The 18,827-nt window shown below is 41.0% G+C and overlaps 1 protein-coding gene across 3 annotated transcripts in view; it reads left to right on the top strand.

Moving 5' to 3' along the window:
- The window catches only part of LOC122658916 (target of rapamycin complex subunit LST8), a 70,774-nt gene that overhangs the window by 33,525 nt on the left and 18,422 nt on the right, over window positions 1-18,827 (top strand). For 2 of the 3 annotated variants that reach the window (XM_043854070.1, XM_043854071.1), the window contains 2 exons: window positions 11,063-11,132; window positions 17,976-18,053. In XM_043854070.1, the coding sequence (XP_043710005.1) occupies window positions 11,063-11,132; window positions 17,976-18,053 (148 nt within the window). The remainder of the gene's footprint in view (window positions 1-11,062; window positions 11,133-17,975; window positions 18,054-18,827) is intronic. The other variant, XM_043854072.1, reaches the window with a different exon arrangement.

Here is an 18,827-nt window from a genome sequence, read left to right as displayed (position 1 = left end):
TTCCTCCATCTAAGCTTCTCTGATAGCTTAAACCAATTCTCCTTTTTCTTCACTGTTACCTATGCCTTCAACTGCCCTGTGCTGAGATAAGATCTTTGGACAGACCTCCGTAACCTTGCGGGTTCCATAGATTCTCTCCCTTGGGGTATTGGTGGTGACTTTAATGTCATCAGATATGGCTATGAAAAACAGGGAGGTGACCACTTGGATCTTGAATCAATGGCTGCTTTCAATGATTGTATCGAGGACTTGAGCTTGGATGATCTCAGATGGACAGGTCCCCCCTTCTCCTGGAGCAATAAAAGGGCTGGTCCTGCAAGAATAGCCTACAAATTGGATTGGATTTTAGTAAATGAATCTTGGCTGACTTCCTTTCCTTTCTCCTCTGCAAATTTTGACCCCCCTGGTATATCTGATCACAGCCCCATAGCTTTACCCATCCAGCCTTATAACTCCTTTGGCCCAAAACCTTTTAAATACTTTGATATGTGGTCCAAACACCCCTCTTTCCTGTCCACAATCAAGGATGCTTGGGATAAGCCTGTGCAAGCTTTCTCCTCCCCTCTTTTAGCCTTGGCTAGGAAGCTCAGGAATGTAAAAAATACTCTCGAGTCCTGGAACCTCAGCATCTTTGGAAATGTCTCCCAAAATGTCAAGGACTACCAGGATAAGCTTGCAAGTATTCAGAATCAAATTCAGATGGACAACTTCAATGATCAATTGGCTACCGATGAGAAAGCTACTGCCTTTGAATTATCTCTGCTCCTCAATCAAGAAGAAAGCTTCCTGAAGCAAAAATCCAGGATTAAGTGGCTTGAACTTGGGGATTCCAATTCAGCTTATTTTCATCGTTCTCTGAAATCAAGAACCAATCATAACTCCATAATTCAGCTAGCTGCTCCTGATGGATCTCCAGTTACCACTGTGAATGGTATCAAAGATATGGCTGTGAATTACTTCAAGAATCTCTTCTCGGGTCCTTTGGATGAGACTGAACATGTCCCTGATAATGTGCTCAACAAGTTCATCCCAAATGAACTCATTCAGTCTTTTAATGCCATTCCAAATGAGGAGGAAATTATTGCTGCAATTCATTCCACCAAGCTGAATCGAGCTCCCGGGCCAGATGGATTCAGCATGGGGTTTTTCTTAGCTGCTTGGGATATCATCAAGGATGATCTTATCAAAGCAATCACTAGTTTTTTCCTCCACCCCAGCCAGATTAACGAGGTGAATCACACTTTTCTTTGCCTCATTCCTAAGAAGGAAGGAGCCTCATTGATGACTGATTTCAGGCCCATAGCCCTCTGCAACCTGATCTACAAATTTATAGCTAAGATCCTTGCTTCCAGGCTCAAGAAAGTGGTGGATCTGCTAGTCAGTGAGAACCAGTCAGCCTTCATCCCGGGTAGAAGTATTTGTGATAACATCCTTCTTTGCAATGAGATTGTCAGAGGATTTGACAGGAAAAGCCATTCCCCAGCTGCTCTTATGAAGATTGATATTCACAAAGCCTTTGACTCTCTGAGATGGGATTTTATAGCAAATGTCATGAACAAAATGAGATTTCTAGCAGTCTTCATTCATTGGATCCACTGCTGCATCTCCACTCCAAAGTTCTCAGTTCTTATTAATGGCAGCCCAACAAGCTATTTTGGCTCCACTGTAGGGATTCGACAAGGCTGTCCTCTTTGTCCCTACCTCTTCACCTTAGCCCTGGAATTCCTATCCAGGGAAATTCAGCTTTGCACTGACCAGAATCTCATCTCTCCCATTCCCAAATGCAAAACCCTCAAACTCTCACATTTGGCTTTTTTGATGATCTCATGATCTTCTCAAGGCCTCCATCACCTCTTTTGAGTCCATCATGAACGTTTGCAGACTTTAAAGCTTTATCGGGGCTCCGCATCAATCCCCATAAGTCCCTTCTCTTCGTAGCTGGTGTCTCGGATGATTTCAAGGCTGCTTTGAAGGATATTTGTGGCTTCAGTATTGGTCATCTCCCAGTGAAGTACTTGGGCCTGCCTATGATTCCAGCAAGACTTTCACCCCATCACTGCACTCCTATGCTGGATCTTATCAGGAAGCGTCTACAACTCTGGAAGGGCAAGCTTCTCTCCTATGCAGGCCGATTGGTTCTTGTCAAGTCTGTTCTCCACGCCTCCTACATCTACTGGTCGGGTATCTATGGCTTGCCTCAGTCCACCATTCAGTCTTTGGAGACCCTCATAGCTTCTTTCCTTTTGAAAGGCACTGATGCCACTAGATTCCTCCGGCCTATCAGCTGGAACTTGATTTGTCATCCTTTAGAGGAAGGAGGTTTGGGAATTAGAAGGATCAAAGATGTGAATTCTGCTGGCATTATCAAGCTTCTTTGGAAGATTGTTTCTAGGGCCAAAAGTATTTGGGTGGATTGGATATATTCAGGTCTTCTCCGCTCAGACTCTATTTGGTCGGTCCAAATACATTCAGATGCTTCTTGGACCTGGCGCAAGATTCTTGAGAATAGAGTTCTGACTCTTGGATCTATATGTTCTCACATTGGTAATGGGAATACCACCTTGCTCTGGCTGGACCACTGGCATCCTATGGGCATTCTGCTTCACCAGGTTACCCCTAGAATAATTTATGACTCGGGGCTTCCTAGAAATGCTTTGGTGGCTGATATTCTAAATGAAGATGGATGGGACCCCCCTGACTCCACTTCCCCTACTCTTACTTCTATTTGGGCTCTCCTTCCTACAATCTCCAGAAGACCTTTCATCAGGGAAGACTGTGTCTTTTGGATGCCTAGCACTTCGGGAAAGTTCAGCACTAAATCAGCTTGGGACCTTGTCAGATCTAGCCTTCCGCTTGTCCCTTGGAGGAAACTTGTCTGGTACAAGCACCACATTCCAAGACACAGCTTCACGGTCTGGAGAGTCTTATCCAACTGCCTCCCAACGCAAGCTTTCCTCAGACACCGGCACATTATGGTCTCCCCCAACTGTGGCCTTTGTTGGAATGGGACTGAAGATACAAATCACCTCTTCTTTGGCTGCCCCTTCACTCCCTCTATCTGGAAAGGCATCCTTTCCAAATGCTGGCCGTCAAACAGGAGGATTCTTCCTTTTGATTGTGAGTGGATTTGGGTTGATATGACTTTTGGTGGCTCTACTATCTGTGATATGATTGGGAGATCGGCTTTCTCGGCGCTATCAACCACATTTGGATGGAGAGAAATCTTAGGAAATGGACCTCCAAATCGAGATCTACCAACCAGATTTGGGATTCCATCTCTTTTGAAATCAAAACTAAAATTAGTTTAGCTGCTCCCTCTACTTGTATTGACACCCCAAGGAACAGATTCATTGTTGTATCCTGGGGCCTTTCTTCTATTACCCTTACGCTAGCGGGCTCCGCTGTTTGAGCCTTTTCTGCTGGTCCTTGTCTCTTGTTTCTTCCCTCCTTTTTGAGGGCTGCTTTTAGTAATGAATTTTTTATTCACCCAAAAAAACATATGCCTGAAAGCCTGTAATTCGTCCTGGGAGAGACCATTGTCAGTAGTGTAGGCTGCAGCTACACTTTCAGTGTGATTGGCTTTGTTTTTAGTTTTAGCACGACCACGTTTGGCTTCAAAATCTGCAGGCTTCCCATGTAATTTCCAGCAAGTATCCTTAGTGTGATAAGGTTGGTTGCAGTGCTTACACTTAACAGGCTCCTTGGTGGAAGTAGCAGCATTGGGAGAAGCATCTGTAGGAGTAGCAGGGCTGGAACCAGCCTAGAGGGCAGACCTATCAACACTCAACAGGAGTCTGATGAAGCATAGCTGCTCTCCGAGATTCTTCAGTATGAAACAAGGCAAAAGATTGCTCCAGGGTAGGGAAGGGAACCCTACAAAGAACCTGCTGACGAATAGGGTCATACTCAATGTTTAGACCTGCCAGAAAGTCATAGACCCGAATTTTGTCCACATGTTTCTTATAGGCTACAATATCTGTAGGAGTAGAAGGCTGAAAAGCAGAGTAATGATCCAGTTGCTGCATAGACCCTTAAGGGCAGCATAGTATTTTTGAGACAGGTAACTCCTTCTGTATAGTGTCATGAATTTTCTTTCAAATTTCATACACTTGAGCATCGTTCCCTACCATTCCATAGGTCTCCTTGGCAGCACTCCATATGTGGTGGGCAGTCTCCAATAAAAGATAATTGCTGGAGATGTCAGTTTGCATAGAGTGGATCAGATTTGCCATAATCATAGCATCATTAGACATCCATCGATCACGAAGATGACCAGGTTCAGAAGGTGCAGCAGAAGTGCCAAGGAGATGCCGAGTAAGGCCACAGCCAGCAATAGTTAAGTAAGTAGAACGGGACCACATCAGATAATTTGTCCCATCAAGTTTGATGGCTGAAGCATAAGGAAGATAATCAGGTTTAGGTTGTCCTTCAACACTAGAAGTAGCAGATGTAACATCAGACCCCATCCATTGCAACCTTTTATCAAACACAATGCAACAGCTGAGAGTCAAAAAACAGCAAAACCTGAATTCGATCCAAGGATGTGCAATACTTGAAATCTGGAAAAAACTTCAGGAGAAGAGGGCACCAATAGTGTCGAGTGAGCCTTGATGTAATATGAATCAGATCTCCAAAGCTCAGCCAAATCAGAAAAGAGAAAACTCAAAAATCGATAAAAGTCAGGGTTTTGCAAAACCCTGAAAGGAGATCGATATTGAGTAAGGGCTTCAAAAAACTTGAGATGTCTGTGCTAGATGCTGTCCAATACTGCTATGGTGGATCTCCAATAGGGAAAATCAGCTTCCTATCATAAAAAAGGGCTCGATCTTCAAAAGGGGAGAATCCCAAAAATCGCAAAGACCAAGAGCAGCAGCTATCGAACTTGAGGATTGATTAAACCATCTATTGAAGAGGTGAAAGTGAGGGCAGCATCTAGATCGTATGATCACCTTATTAGTGCTGCCCTAGTGAGTGAAGAGAACCACCAAAGGAGGAAGAGAAAAGAAGAAGATCGAGTGGAAGGGGATGGAAGAGGAAAACGATGGAGGGGATGGGGTTTTAAAAACCTAGATCAGAGAAGTTGGCTCTAATGCCATGTTTGCAAAACAGGAAATTTGGGGAATGCTTGAATGATCGAATTGATCAATCAAGCCTTGAATTAATAGCTTTAAGAATTACAACTTAATGACCAAAAGACCCCTAACTTAGCCGACTTAGCTAAGTAGTACATAGAACATAAAAATAAAACCCAAAAGACCAGAATACCCTCACGGTATTTTGGTTTACATTATTCAACAGTTTGATCAATGCTGGTGGGATTGGTGTTTGCTCCAATCGACACCTTGCGGTGTGAAGCCCGGGTGGTTCGCTCATGCTCTCTTTGTTCTTTTGAAGCCCTACTTTCAAGTTCAATTCAAGTTTTGATTTTTATTTAAGATCTATAATCAAGCAAGCTGATGCCAAAGAAAATCTGCAACAACAGTGAGTTTGAATCATCCTCATCCCCAACAATTCTTCTTCTAATCCTCTCACAGCCCAAACCCTAAATTCCCCTCTTTTGTTTTCAATTTTCCCAATACCTACATTCTGCCCAGACCAAACCAGCCATCCAAATCACATCAAACTTTGATCGAATTCTCCTCTCATACTAGGGAAAAACTCGATCCAAGTTGCTCCCTCATCTTACTATCATAAACCCTAAAAATCCATCTTTTCCTCTTTTCAAAAACCCAAAACCCAAAACCCTAACCCTAACCTTGCTGTCGATACTAATTAAAAGGCCTAGACTTTTTAAAACCTTTATTGATAGACTCCCCTACATCAACTTGACCTAACTCTTTCATCAAATTCTAACCCTAATTTCACAATTTTCACCTATTTTGACCTAACCGAACTACATGTTCAAGTTAGATCCTGATTGTCTAGCTCCTAGTTGGTCTCCTACTAATCTAGGACTACATTATCAAGAGATAGGATGGAGAAACTTGGAGCTGTGAGATCCTTTTTAGAGGAAGGAACACATAAGGGATTCAAGCTTTTCCCAATAACTGCCTTAGTGAGGCCAAAAATGTCAGACCAATAAATTTAGGTGGATTGGAGGATTGATCTGATCAACTCAAGATGGCCCCGCATAGGATAATAACTTTTCCTTCCAAAGCTGCAGTCTTTTACGCATGAGATCCAGCATGGGAGTACAATGATGGGCAGTCAACCTAGAGGGGATCAAAGGCAGGCCAAGTATTTGACCGGGAGTGACCCAAGGGAGAAACTAGATAACTCTAAAAGGTTGGCCTTAACCTCTTCAGGTACCCCAGATAAGAAGAGGAGGGATTTAGAGAGGTTGATACAAAACCTAGTCGTACACTCAAATTGCCTCAGATAGGACAAGGAAGAAGCAATGGAGAGAGGTCAGCCTTGGTGAAAAGCATTAGGTCGTTGGCAAAAGCAAGGTGGGTGAGATTAAGAACTTTGCAATTAGTGAGGGGGGAGATGAGCTGCTGATCAGTGGGTAATTGGATACTATAGGAGAGGACTTCAATGGCTAAAGTAAAGATGTAAGGGGAGAGGGGGTAACCGGATGCTAGTAGAGGAGGCAAAGAAACCAGCAGGGCAGTCCATTGACAAGGACAGAAAAGCGGGGAGAGGAAATGCAGCAGAAACCCAGTTGGTAAAAGCAGGGGGGGGAAGCACATCTTATTCAAGACATTGACAATGAAGTCCCAACAAAGGGAGTCAAAGGCTTTGTGATGCCAATTTTCATCAAGGCAATGGGGGATTTGGTTCGTATGGTCAAAACTTCTCACAATTTTGTGATAGAGGAGAATGTTGTCAGAGATACAACGGCGAGGAATGAAAGCTGATTGATTATCACTGACAAGAGAATCCACTACCAACATGAGATGATTGGAAAGGATTTTGACAATGAATTTGTAGAGCAGGTTAGTTTAAGATGATTAGTTATCACTGACAAGAGAATCAATAGGATACTGTTAGTTTATTTTATTTGGAGTCTACTAGTTAGTTTCAACCTATTAGGAAAATGAAGAGTCCTTAGTGGAGTTTATTTTTGGTTTTGGGTTTCTACTTTCTACATCTATGTAACCAACCCACTCTATGATTTTTGGAATTTGAATGGAATTTTTTTTTGGTTTATTTGGTACAATAATGCAGGCTTTTCGCTCTTTTCTCTCTATCAGGTAAGAGATCTGTCTCTCTCTCTCTCTCCCCCCTTGTTCCTCCCAGTTGCACTTTATAGACTCCCATATTTCTCTCTTCTTGCATTGCTGTCTTTCTTTCTTTTTTGTACAGCACACAAATTTCTTTTCCTCCTTTCTTCTCTATCGATTTCACATTTTCTAGTGTCTTGTCAATCTTCCATAAAATTTGGCCTTCAGATCTGGATTATTCTCTCCATGAATTCTGACCATTAGATCTAAGGCCAGATCTGTCCAGCATAATCTCCCAGATCTGCTGCCCTTCTTTCTCAACAAATCAGTCTTAGATCTGTCTTTGGGTCCATTAGCCACTGGCCAATCAGATCCATGAGGTCTAATTGATTTGCATTAAAGAGTGCTTAATCTACTCTTAGAATTCTATTGTTAGTAGGATTCAAGTGGTGTATCAGGGGTTGATGACATTTTTCATCATCGCTAACTTGCCATGTGGCAAAGAGGACGGATGGTTGGTTGGTCTATGTAATACAGGACTCCACACCCATCTCACTGGTCAATTTCAGCTGAAAACAAGTATTGCAGATGTTCTCATATTGAGTTCAAAGTGAACAGGGAATTACAGAAATGCCACCAGATTCCATTAGAGTGCAAAGGCACTCTTGTAATTTTATTAAACTCTTTATGTTTTTATGGGTAAGTTTTATTTCTCAAGAAAAGTGAGGATAATTCATGGTAATTAGAAATTTAGAACAACAACAATAGTAGGCAAGCGGTACATTCCCACCAAGGGGACAAGGTCAATCAGTAGGAATTGGTTCTAAATACAATGATTTTTAACTGTCCTACCTCTAGCAAGCTCATCCACCAACAAGTTGTGCAGCTCATACTTCAAGAGAAAGAGAAGTTATCTTTCGAAAACCATGGAGCAGGTTATCATAGTTGTCATGGCATTGCCATGGCGTCCTGGCGCTGGAGAAGCATGCATATCGACCTACACCATGGCGTCTTGTCTCTCTTTCCCTCATTGATTTCTTCTTCCTGTCTCTCTTTCCCTCTTCGATTTCATCTTGTTATGCCTTTGATGTTCTCTCTGTTGGGTGGTGACTGCAACCCTCAATAGAATTGTTTTGAACCCTTTGAGAGAGAGTCGATTGAGCTTGAGTTTTGGTGCATTGAATCACCACCCTAGGGCGATCCTTACCTGAGAGGTTCGCACCCAAAAGCTTTCCTTGCCCTGAGATTCAAACCTTTGAAGATTACTTGCGACTAAGTCACCAGATCTGATTCCAGGGATTAAATACTCCTTGTTTAGTTGATTTCTGTGATGAGTTCTTGCTGGAATTGATAGAACATGATGTGGCAATGCTTCGCCTGAAGATTTAGACTGGACCGAGAAGAGTTGAAGGAGTTATCTCCTTCGTACTGCACCGTTTTCCGTCCCAGGCTGAAGTCATAAGGTTGAAGACAACCATAATCTGATCGTGGGTTATTACAAACCCTTATTTTTATCTTTTTCCTAAAGTACCCTCCTCTTCTTTTATTCCTCTTTGTCCATGCTTTACACATCCCTCCAAGTTTATCCTTAGTCATTAAATCAAAACCCTTTTATGCCCTTTCTTAGATTCTGCTTAATTACAAGATTGCCATCCTTAAAACTTAAGAAACAATAGAGAAAAAATAAAATATGGCTTGAGTATACATCTAGTAAAACATTAAAAAATAAAACATGGTCGACATGATCGCCATGGCAACCCCATGGTGGGCGACGTGTCGATATATCGATCAGACACCCCTCCACCGACTTGGATCGCCATGACGCTGTGACAACTATGCAGGTTATTGCCATATCTATGTGCAGTCTATGTTATGTTTCGTCTAAAATGCAGAATTATTTGCATGTTTTAGGTCGAATATTCTTGTCTCCTAGGCAAGTCCTTGATTGATTATCTCTGACTTATAACTGATTTTATGGGAGATCTTATTCAAACCTGCTTTGTTTGCATGTTTTAGGTCAATATTCTTGTCTCTAGGCAAGTCCTTGATTGATTATCTCTGATTTATAACTGATTTTATGGGAGATCTTATTCAAACCTGCTCTTGTTTTCTCTGCATATTAGCTCTTACTTTATTTTCCGTTTATCATCATTTTTTTTCTTTCTATTCTGTTGCATTCTTCTGTCCATTCAATGAATATCAGAATCCATTCCTGAGTTTTGGGTTTCTGGATTGCAACCAATGATGTTGCATTGCACCTGGAGAATCAATGAGAGATTCAATCCCTCAACCATACCTTTGTATGAACCATAATAGGCTCTTGGTTTAAGTTGCAGGCCATTACCTTAGTTATGATCTTTTTCTATATCCTCTACGATTCTAGTTTAAAATTTCAGAATTAGATCTTGTTTCAGTTCTCTTATTCCCATCTAAATTACAACTAGATTATCACAATCCTTTCCTTGTACGGAGTAGGTTTACCTTGTCCTATTGGGATTCTTGACTCTTAATTCTTTTGAAATTTCTGATTTCATGTTCAGGTCTTAGTAAAAGTGGGGTTCCTTATCCTATTGTAATTAGGATTTCTTCACTTCTTCTACCGCATCATGGAGACAGGTGCAGTAAGAGTTAATATATGGAAGAGGAAGAAGAGAAGAGAGATGTCTTGACGAGCTAATTATCTCAGGAAATCCAAGGCCACCAAACATGAGGGCAGTAAGGTGAGCAATAAGTCTACTTTGATTCACCAAGAAGCGATAGCTACCTAATAAAATAGCTTGACCTTCACTCTCTGCTTTTGAATAGCTGCATCAGAACAGCAAAAACATACACAATGCAAGACCAAAATAACAAATCAAAAGGTAGAGGTCAAACTTGTACAAGAAACGACAAAACCAGGTTCTGAAAATTTAGAATGTAAGATAGGTTGGGGTTCTAATAACCTCAAGCGAATAAAAGACTCAGATTAAGACTCAGATTCAATCATATAATCATATACCCTCTCACGGTCTCATGTATTGGCATGCACCTCTCGGTAGGCCAAGCATTGGCGTGATACCATCTTGATAGTCCTCAATTGCCAATACTTCATTTTTGGCACTTGACCGACTCCACTAGGGCTGAAACCTTACATGTGAGTAGGGGACCTTGGGGTCTACGTGTCCGCAAAATTTCAGTCCCATCCGAGGCTTGCAATGTGGCAGAAATAGGTCCTTTCCAGAAAAAACGTACTTATATTAGTAGGGAAAAAACTGATTTAAATGGTCTTGTGGCCTCTCAACAGGGCCCACCCTCATTGTGCTGCATGAACAGATGTGGCTATTCCGACCATTGCATAGATAAGAAATGGTCTGGATTAACCATGTGTCGGATTTTAAACTCAAATTCAATCAAATTCCCCCATGTATGTCAATGCACGCCTATGGCACTCTGACCACTACAGTGCGTCTTGGTCTTTCAAATTTCTGTTTTGTTACTTGGCATAGTCCCTTTAGGCTGAATTTTGACATGTGAATAGGGGATCTTGGAGTCTAACTGTCCACAGTATGTGGACCCATCTGATCTGCCACAATATTTGGGCTGTGTTGAGAAGGCTTTCAACATGGGCCATGCAGAAAGGATTCATCGTAAGTATTGTTACTGCTGCTACTACTATTGTTATTGTTAGTCATTGCTATTATGATTTGGTTACCAAAGCAATGGCGCTAATTCTAATTTAGCACATGATTAATTCTCACGCTTTGACAAATTTGTGAAAACGTTTCTTGCTTTTTAGACACTACTAGTATTACTATCTCTTTCTCTCAAATTTTTTGAATTTGTGGTTGCCGCTCTTCTATCATGCCATTTTTTCCTCAGTTCCGTCTAATTTTATCCTCATTGGTTATCACTTTCAGGGCTCCAGGCTGTCAAAGGGAATACGAAAGTCGTGCAGCTGTTAACACGGTTGTTCTACATCCAAATCAGGTCAGGCATTCTCACTTCTTGGATGGTAGTGAAGATACATTGGGTTATAATAGTGATAAAGTGATGCAGGAGAAAATAAAGCGTTTCACAATAATAGAGTTTTGAATGTTCATTCTCACTATTTCTTTATTGTATGAGTTCTGGTAGTTAGTAGTGGCACCAGTCCTTTTGTAGGTAAGCTTTTTCATAGCTGGTTGACCAAATTAATTGTTCTTCTTGAAGAAGCTGGTAAGCAAATGCTCTTTGAGACATGTGAGCAAAGACAGTTCTCTATATTTTTCCAGATTTTGGAATTGGAACTATTCTCCCATATGTGATCCATTGGAAAGAATGAGCACGAAACTGGTGTTTCAGACTAGGGAAACTCTTTAGTCTTCCCACACGAGAGAAAGCTTTGCCATAGAATTTATCATTTATTCTCTGTGTAACTGATGTGATCCCGGGGTTCAAAAACCCTGTTCGGGTTTGCTCTGGACCCACCCAAGCTTAAAAAAAAAAAAAACAGTGGCAATATCACTGAAGTGTGGGACCCCCTTTTGAAGGCAAACAGTCCTTGGGATCGAAATGTAATTAAAAGTGAAGAAATAGGGCTAATCTGGAATTACATATTAAGAGTGGCGACAAAGCATAAAGGAATTAGAATTTAGAGGGGTATTTTGTAAATTACACAAGATGGGTCTTTAGTAACAAATAAGAAGATATCTTCTTCTTGCTGAAACTGATTCACGATAGAACCAACAGAGAGCAAACTTGATTTGGATCTGAAACTTTGTATGAAGGTCATAAACCCTTCGGGCTACCAGATCTAAGCAGTAATCAACCCAATATGGGATCAAATAACAGGATAAAATCCACTGGAATTACTCCTGACGGTCACTCAATTCCAGCCCTGTTTGCAGGTTTACTTCTCAGCCCTATGATGTTCTTTGTGACTCAAACTGGGCAGGATAAGTCGCTCCTTTGAGTATAACTAACACATGAAATCTCGGGCAGAAAAGAGAAGAATCAATAGTGTTTGATTCAAATCTCTTGGACTGTCAGTACCACCAGAAACAGAGGATAGCAGTAAATGATTGTTCAAAACTCAACAGTAGGGAGAAGATATACAAAATAAAAGGAGGAACGAGAAGAAAATAAGTGAAGAACAATAGAAAGAAGAGTGGGGATGAGCACTCCTGGAGAAAAGGATCAGTTCTGGAGTTAAGCAGAGAAAAAAGGAAGGCAGCCATGTTTCAGCAGCGTAATAACTCAAATAAAATTCATTCCAGTTAAAATCTAATCTCATCTTGTGTTACAACCAAATATATAAAGAGAGAAAAATTCCAAAAAAAACTAATATTGAAAATAAAGTTCCAAGCTAACTTGGACTCTCACTCTCACATAACTAAAAAAGGGATAATGTTAAAATAAAAACTGACCCAAACTACTAGACCACAAGTTAAACCAAAATTAAAAAAGGGAAACTAACAACTCCTAGCCATCGATCTTGCATCAACTCCCCTGCCCTTAAATGAACTTGACTCCTTCCAGTTAGGTCGTGCTCCCAAGATACCCGTGTAAATCATTATTGATGAGATGGCCCAAATTACGAGGTAGGTGACCGAATGCATATTTGTCAAGGAGTTGCCTAAGCTTCCAGGCACCGTGGTGGTGTTGCCTTGTGTCGACCCCCCCAATGCCTTGGGTCACCTAGACGCCGTGACAATTATCCCGGAAATCCATGAAGAGGGAGAGTACACTGACGTATCACTAGAGTAGGATACTGTCGTCAGCGAGGTGTGTCTGATAACGCATGTGGCAACATCAAGTATGTATGGCCTCTTTGCTTAACTCTGATGGTGTTCCTTGAACCATCGTAAAGAATACCAGCCTATTGTTGCCAAGGTCACCCTAGAAGAATATCATAGTGCGCCAACAGGGTGACTAAGCAAGACACATGCTACTGTAATGGCCCAAACTATAGGTGTACCCGAGCTACTGCAATGTTTGTTTCCCTCCTATTCCTCCATTGATTCCTTTTGCTGAATCTCAGTCCACAACTCCACAACCGCCACTGAAAGTGTATTAGCACTGTTCCAGCCATCAATGCCTGTTGTACCCAATTCTCTACCACCTTCCACATAGTCTGATTCCCTATCTGCAGCTCCTGTCACAACCTCTGATGACTTGCCAGTGGCATTTTGTAAACGTACCCCTGTTTGTGTACTTAAAAATCCATGGATGCTTATCCTATTGACCAATTTATTACTATTTCTCATTTTCCATCTCCCATACATAGCTTTGCTTTATCTATATCTTCCCATAATCTACCTCAAACCTATCTTGAAGCGTTGTCTTAACCAGGGTGGAAATCTACTATCCGGACATGGAGCTTTGCAGATTACCTTTAGGTAAGAAATTAGTGAAGTATTGTTGGGTATATACTATTAACCCTGATGGCTCTGTTGAGCAGCTCAAAGCCCGTTTTGTAGCTAAGGGAAATACTCAAACCTATGGTGTGAACTACTTTGAGACTTTTTCGCCTGTTGCTCATTTCAATTTTGTTCGTGTGCTTATCTCTTTGGCTGTTAATTTTGACCGGCCTTTGTATTAGTTGGATATAAATAATGCCTTTTTGTATGGAGATTTACATGAGGAGGTGTACATGGAGCAACCTCTTGGTATGTTTCCCAGGGGGAGAATGCTGGTGAAGTGTGCAAACTTCATAAGGTGATTTATGGTTTGAAACAGTCACCTAGGGCCTGATTTGATAAGTTCAGCTCCGTTGTTACGCTATATGGATTCAAATAGTGTTGTTTTGATCATTCAGTTTTTGTAGGTTGTTGGGACTCCATGGTGATTGTGTTAATTGTGTATGTGGATGATATTATTATATCTGGTAATGATTCACTTGGTATTGCAAAAGTGAAATCTTATTTACAACAACATTTATAGATGAAAGACTTGGGTGCTCTCAGATATTTTCTTGGAATTGAAGTCGTTCGGAGTAAGAAAGGTTTTAGTCTCTCTCAAGGGAAGTAGTGCTTCACCTTTTGTCTAAAACTCGTATGTTAGCAACTTAGCATCCAATTTCTTTTTCGGGAAGGAAGAATAAATAAACGATTTAAATCATAGTCGAATTGATTTGGCAGGCAAGTTGCAGCCTGCAATCCGAACTGAGGACGGGTTTTTAGAGTTTGCTCACCCTTGCGGGATCGTGACCCTTTGTCCCGTTCATTGTAGCACGTATGTTGCCCAGGGCATGAGGGGCATGATGACTTGACGTCCTCACCTTCCTCCACTACTAGTGCAGTGTCTACTGACTGAGTCTTGAATTAGATTGGATAGTCCGATCGGTAACAAAATTAATAGTAGTGGAAGGGGCGGAAGAGTAGACTCAGGGGAGTCTCGGATTGAGTGCTTGGACAATTCAATCAATATTGGGGGGGGGGGGGGCTTGGCGGGAAGAAGATTGTACCATGAGAGAAGGAAGGAGGTCAACTTGTTTCAAATATAGAACATGGATTCTGGCAATGGAATGTAGTTGGACCCTAATTTAGTTCCTATCCATTCCATGAGGTCTTGGTCAATCTATACAGCTCTAATTTTTATTTTTATTTTTTGGATTTCTTTGTTCCAAGCTGAACTATTTTTTTTTTTAATTGTTCGCTCTTTCCCGATTGATACACCATATGGATCCACATAAGAAGTTTGAAGCTAATAATGGTGAGGAGCTTGCAGATAAACATCAGTACACTTATTCATCTTACTGTTACCAGGACAGACATCTTTTGGTGTTGGTTTTATAAGCCAATTTATGGGAATGCCTAAGAAGGTTCATTAGGAAGCTGCTTGTCAGATTCTGAGGTACCTTAAGGTTGCTCCAGGGAATGGTCTTGTTAATAGACCTAATAAGATTATTGAATTGGTTGGCTATTCTGATGTGAGCTGGGCTGGTTCATCAACGGCTTCATTGAAAGGCCCTGCTACAGTGCTACTAGATTGGATCCTGCATCAAAGATTTTTGAACCTGTTAATGCTGAAACCTATTTAATATAGAAGGGGTTCAACTAAGAACCACTACAGTAGGAATGATGATAGGTTTCAGCAGAACATCAAATTAGCAATAAAACCAGAATTAGTAACTTAGGAGGTAGAGATCAAACCAGCCTGTAGAACTGTGTCAAACTTAGGTCGAGTGGAAATAATGGTGAAGAGAATCTCTGCCCCAAATTTCAGTCAACTCCAATGGCCAGAAGTAGGGATCTAAACTGGAGTTGGAATTACAAGGTAACTCCAAAAAATAGAAAGTGTAGAGTTGCAGGCCAATCCAGCCAACAACAGAGCCCAAGACTGGGATTGAGTGGTCTCCTCAGGGGTCTGGAACAGTCCAATTATCACCTTCGATGGCAGCAGCAGCAAACAGTTGATGTCTCAAAGTAACAGCTGGGGTTTTTCTCGATTGAGGTGAGAAGACAATGAAAAGAAGAAGAGAGAAGGGGATAAGGAGATTCAGCTCTCACCAGCCAGGCTCTCAGCAGCCTCAAGGTTTCGGCTCTCTCAGCCATGCCTCTCACCCTTCATCCTTACACACAAGAGACTTGCTCAAAGCAATAATAATCAACTTCATTAAATCGTCTGGAGGCTACTAAGAGCCGTTATATATAGAGGCAGCAATACCTTGCCCCTCGAGTAAATAGAAAATAGAAAGTAACTTGCCACCAAGTAGCTTACAACCAAAATAGAAACTTCCTAAAAATCTAGTTGCCTTATTTCAAAATAGAAACTCCTATTTTAGAGAACAAAACAAAAACAGTAACAAACTGAAATTAGAAACTGCCTAATATACTTTCAAAAACTGAAAATAGAAACTAAACTATGGCAGCGTTAGGATAGAATCTTTCTCCACTTGATGGGCCCACAAAATCTTCTAAAAAATATCCCAACATAAGGAAAATATGGTCTGTGACACTGTTTACGTGAACAGTGTTTTGGCCTCTTCTTCTTCATTTTTTGTCCTACATCACTATTCCCGTACGTATCTCCCTCACTGGCTAGGGTCCCTCAATCAATCGATCTATCAGTGGATATTGTACTTTAACTGGTGGTAACCTTGTCACGTGGAGGAGCGAGAAGCAGACTATGGTGGTGAGGTCTAGTGCTGAGAGGTGGTAACCTTGTCACTTCTTCAGGAGCTTGCTTTTCAGATTGCTATACCTATAGATGTGTTTTGTGATAATCAAACTGCCATTTGTATTTTCAGTAATCCAGTTTTTCATGAGCGGATTAAACACATTGAGGTTGATTGTCGTTTTGTGCGTGATGCAGTAATGAGGAAAGGATTTCTACTACGTTTGTTACTTCTGGAAGTCAACTTGGTGATATGTTCACTAAATCCTTGTTCTGTTCAGCCTTTCTTGAGGGCTCCTTTAAGCTAGGCATGGATGATGTATATGCTTCAGCTTGAAGGGGGAGTGTGGAGATTCTTATGTTTAGTACTACTGTAGGGGGTAGTTTGGGTATTTCTTTATTATGTTAAATGTTTTATAGTCAGTCAGGGGTATACTTATAATTGGGTTATATTCTCCTCATAGAGATATTTTACTACTCTCGGTTAGGTTCTGTCTAATCGAGATCCAGTTTTCTCCATAGGCTCGTATCTCTTCTCTTCTCCTAACCTTCAGATCTGCTTCACCTGCCTCTGATATTGTTTCACTATTTAATGGTTGGATTTGCCAAATCATCCTTCCATGTGGCACATTAGGTAACAGTGCATGGAAGACCAAAGTAAAGGTTACCTAACCATAAAAGAGGAAGAGGGGGGATGAATGGGTTGGTGGACAAACCTCCACCGTTGCTTCTGACATTGTTACTGCTCTTGCTGCCATTGCCATTGTTGTTGACACTGCAGCTGCCGCTACCGGTGGTGAATTTTTCTTCTCCTCTTCCTTCTCCTTCCGTCATCATCATCTTCTTCTTCTCGTCTTCCTTTCTGTGGCTGTATTGCTGCTGCTTCTAGTGGCGGTGATGGTGGCCTCTGCTTTTGGCAATAATGTCTTGAGATGTCTCATGGTGTCTCAGCTTGTCTCAATCCATATTGATCTATCTTGGTCAATACGGGTCAATACAACCCAAGACGCTTATTTTTTTATTTTATTTATCATGTCGCATATTGGGTTGTACTGTTGCGAAGGCCGATATGGCTAAACACCTTGGTAACTATGACTGACCTATTGATTTAATATGTAGTGATAGCATGACCTGAGAATCTGATTTAGAAACAGAAAGGAAAGAAAGAAGAAGAGATAAGATAGAGAGAACACACAAAGTGATCAGCATCCTACAAACTTGGTTACATGAACACACCTCATACAACAGTGCATAGAAAATAAAATTATTAATCCTATCGGAAAATATAATTAACTCCCATGTCATAACAAGTGAAAACAGCTGAAAAGAACTGAGTTGTTGGCTTGGTATGCCGAATGCACTACTCATCTTCCTATATTCTTTTGTCATCCGTCCTTTGAACATAGGCATATTCATGCAAGTTCTAGATGAACTGAGGTCTGTTTTTGAGATTATTTATGAGTTACTCTATCAACTTGGCAGGTTGGTGTCCAGAAGAATGTTATTATTTAAGTGAAAGTCATATTAAGTCTTTCAGGTTCTTGAACTATGAAGATATGACATTTGAGATCTTGACTGCCTTAATTTTGTTTGATCAATCATAATTGTATCTTTTATGGATATCCCACCTACTATAATAACCTCTACTATAAAAAGTTCACTATCATATTATGTGGTGTTTGGTTGTTACTGTGAAGTTGAAATTTATAAATCCTAGTTGTGTGTGGCTTGCAGACAGAACTAATATCTGGGGATCAAAATGGAAATATACGTGTGTGGGATTTGACCGCAAATTCTTGTAGCTGTGAGTTGGTACGTAGTGACATCTGATTCAGCATATGCAATTTTATTTCTTGAATTAATGCTCATAACTCTTTACATCAGGAATTGTTTTATCTGTGGGAGATCTCGTAATTTTGATTTGAGGGGTCTTTTGGGTATGGGTTTTCAGAAACTATTTCTGCTCTTCCTCAGAAGGAGGTCTTGGAACAGCTTCTGGACATAAAACAGTGGTTTGGTATCTAATCTGACAGTAAGATCTGGAATGAAATATTTTGAATCACCTTTCCCATTTTCATCTCCCTTCCTCTTACTCCTTCGATAATCTCCACAAACACTCCCTGGGCTGGTGTTTTGGATATTCAAATTGGGTTCAATTTTCATTGGTATGAATTGCTGAAATTCCATACATCATCGGGGAGAGAATACAAGAACTAACACTGCTGGGAGGAGAGAGTTTACGCTATTAGGAAATCCATGGAGCAGATGATGGATGGACCCCACAAGACATTAACAATTTCCCACTAATATTGGTTATTTTGCACAACTCTTTTTTGCATGCAACTGAAGGTACCATGTCTTAGGAAGGATCCTTGATGTTAGGTTCATCAAAATCCTATAACCTTTGAGGTCTGAGGAACTTTTTAAATTAGGTTCACATAACTGAGGAAGGAGGTCTTGAAGTTAGAGGAATTACAGGTTTTATCTTAATTGAGAAGTGGGTTGGAGTGGTGCTGTGAAAGCAGTATTTGACTTGCTGCTCATGCTACTTGACTTGAAATTGGCCTTTAAATGGGCTGATCTCAG

Source organism: Telopea speciosissima, chromosome 4 (genome assembly GCF_018873765.1).
Source record: "Telopea speciosissima isolate NSW1024214 ecotype Mountain lineage chromosome 4, Tspe_v1, whole genome shotgun sequence".
In the NCBI taxonomy this organism is placed as follows: Eukaryota; Viridiplantae; Streptophyta; class Magnoliopsida; order Proteales; family Proteaceae; genus Telopea; species Telopea speciosissima.
The sequence above is the reverse complement of the archived record's forward strand: the minus strand, read 5'-3'. Positions and strand labels throughout refer to the sequence as shown.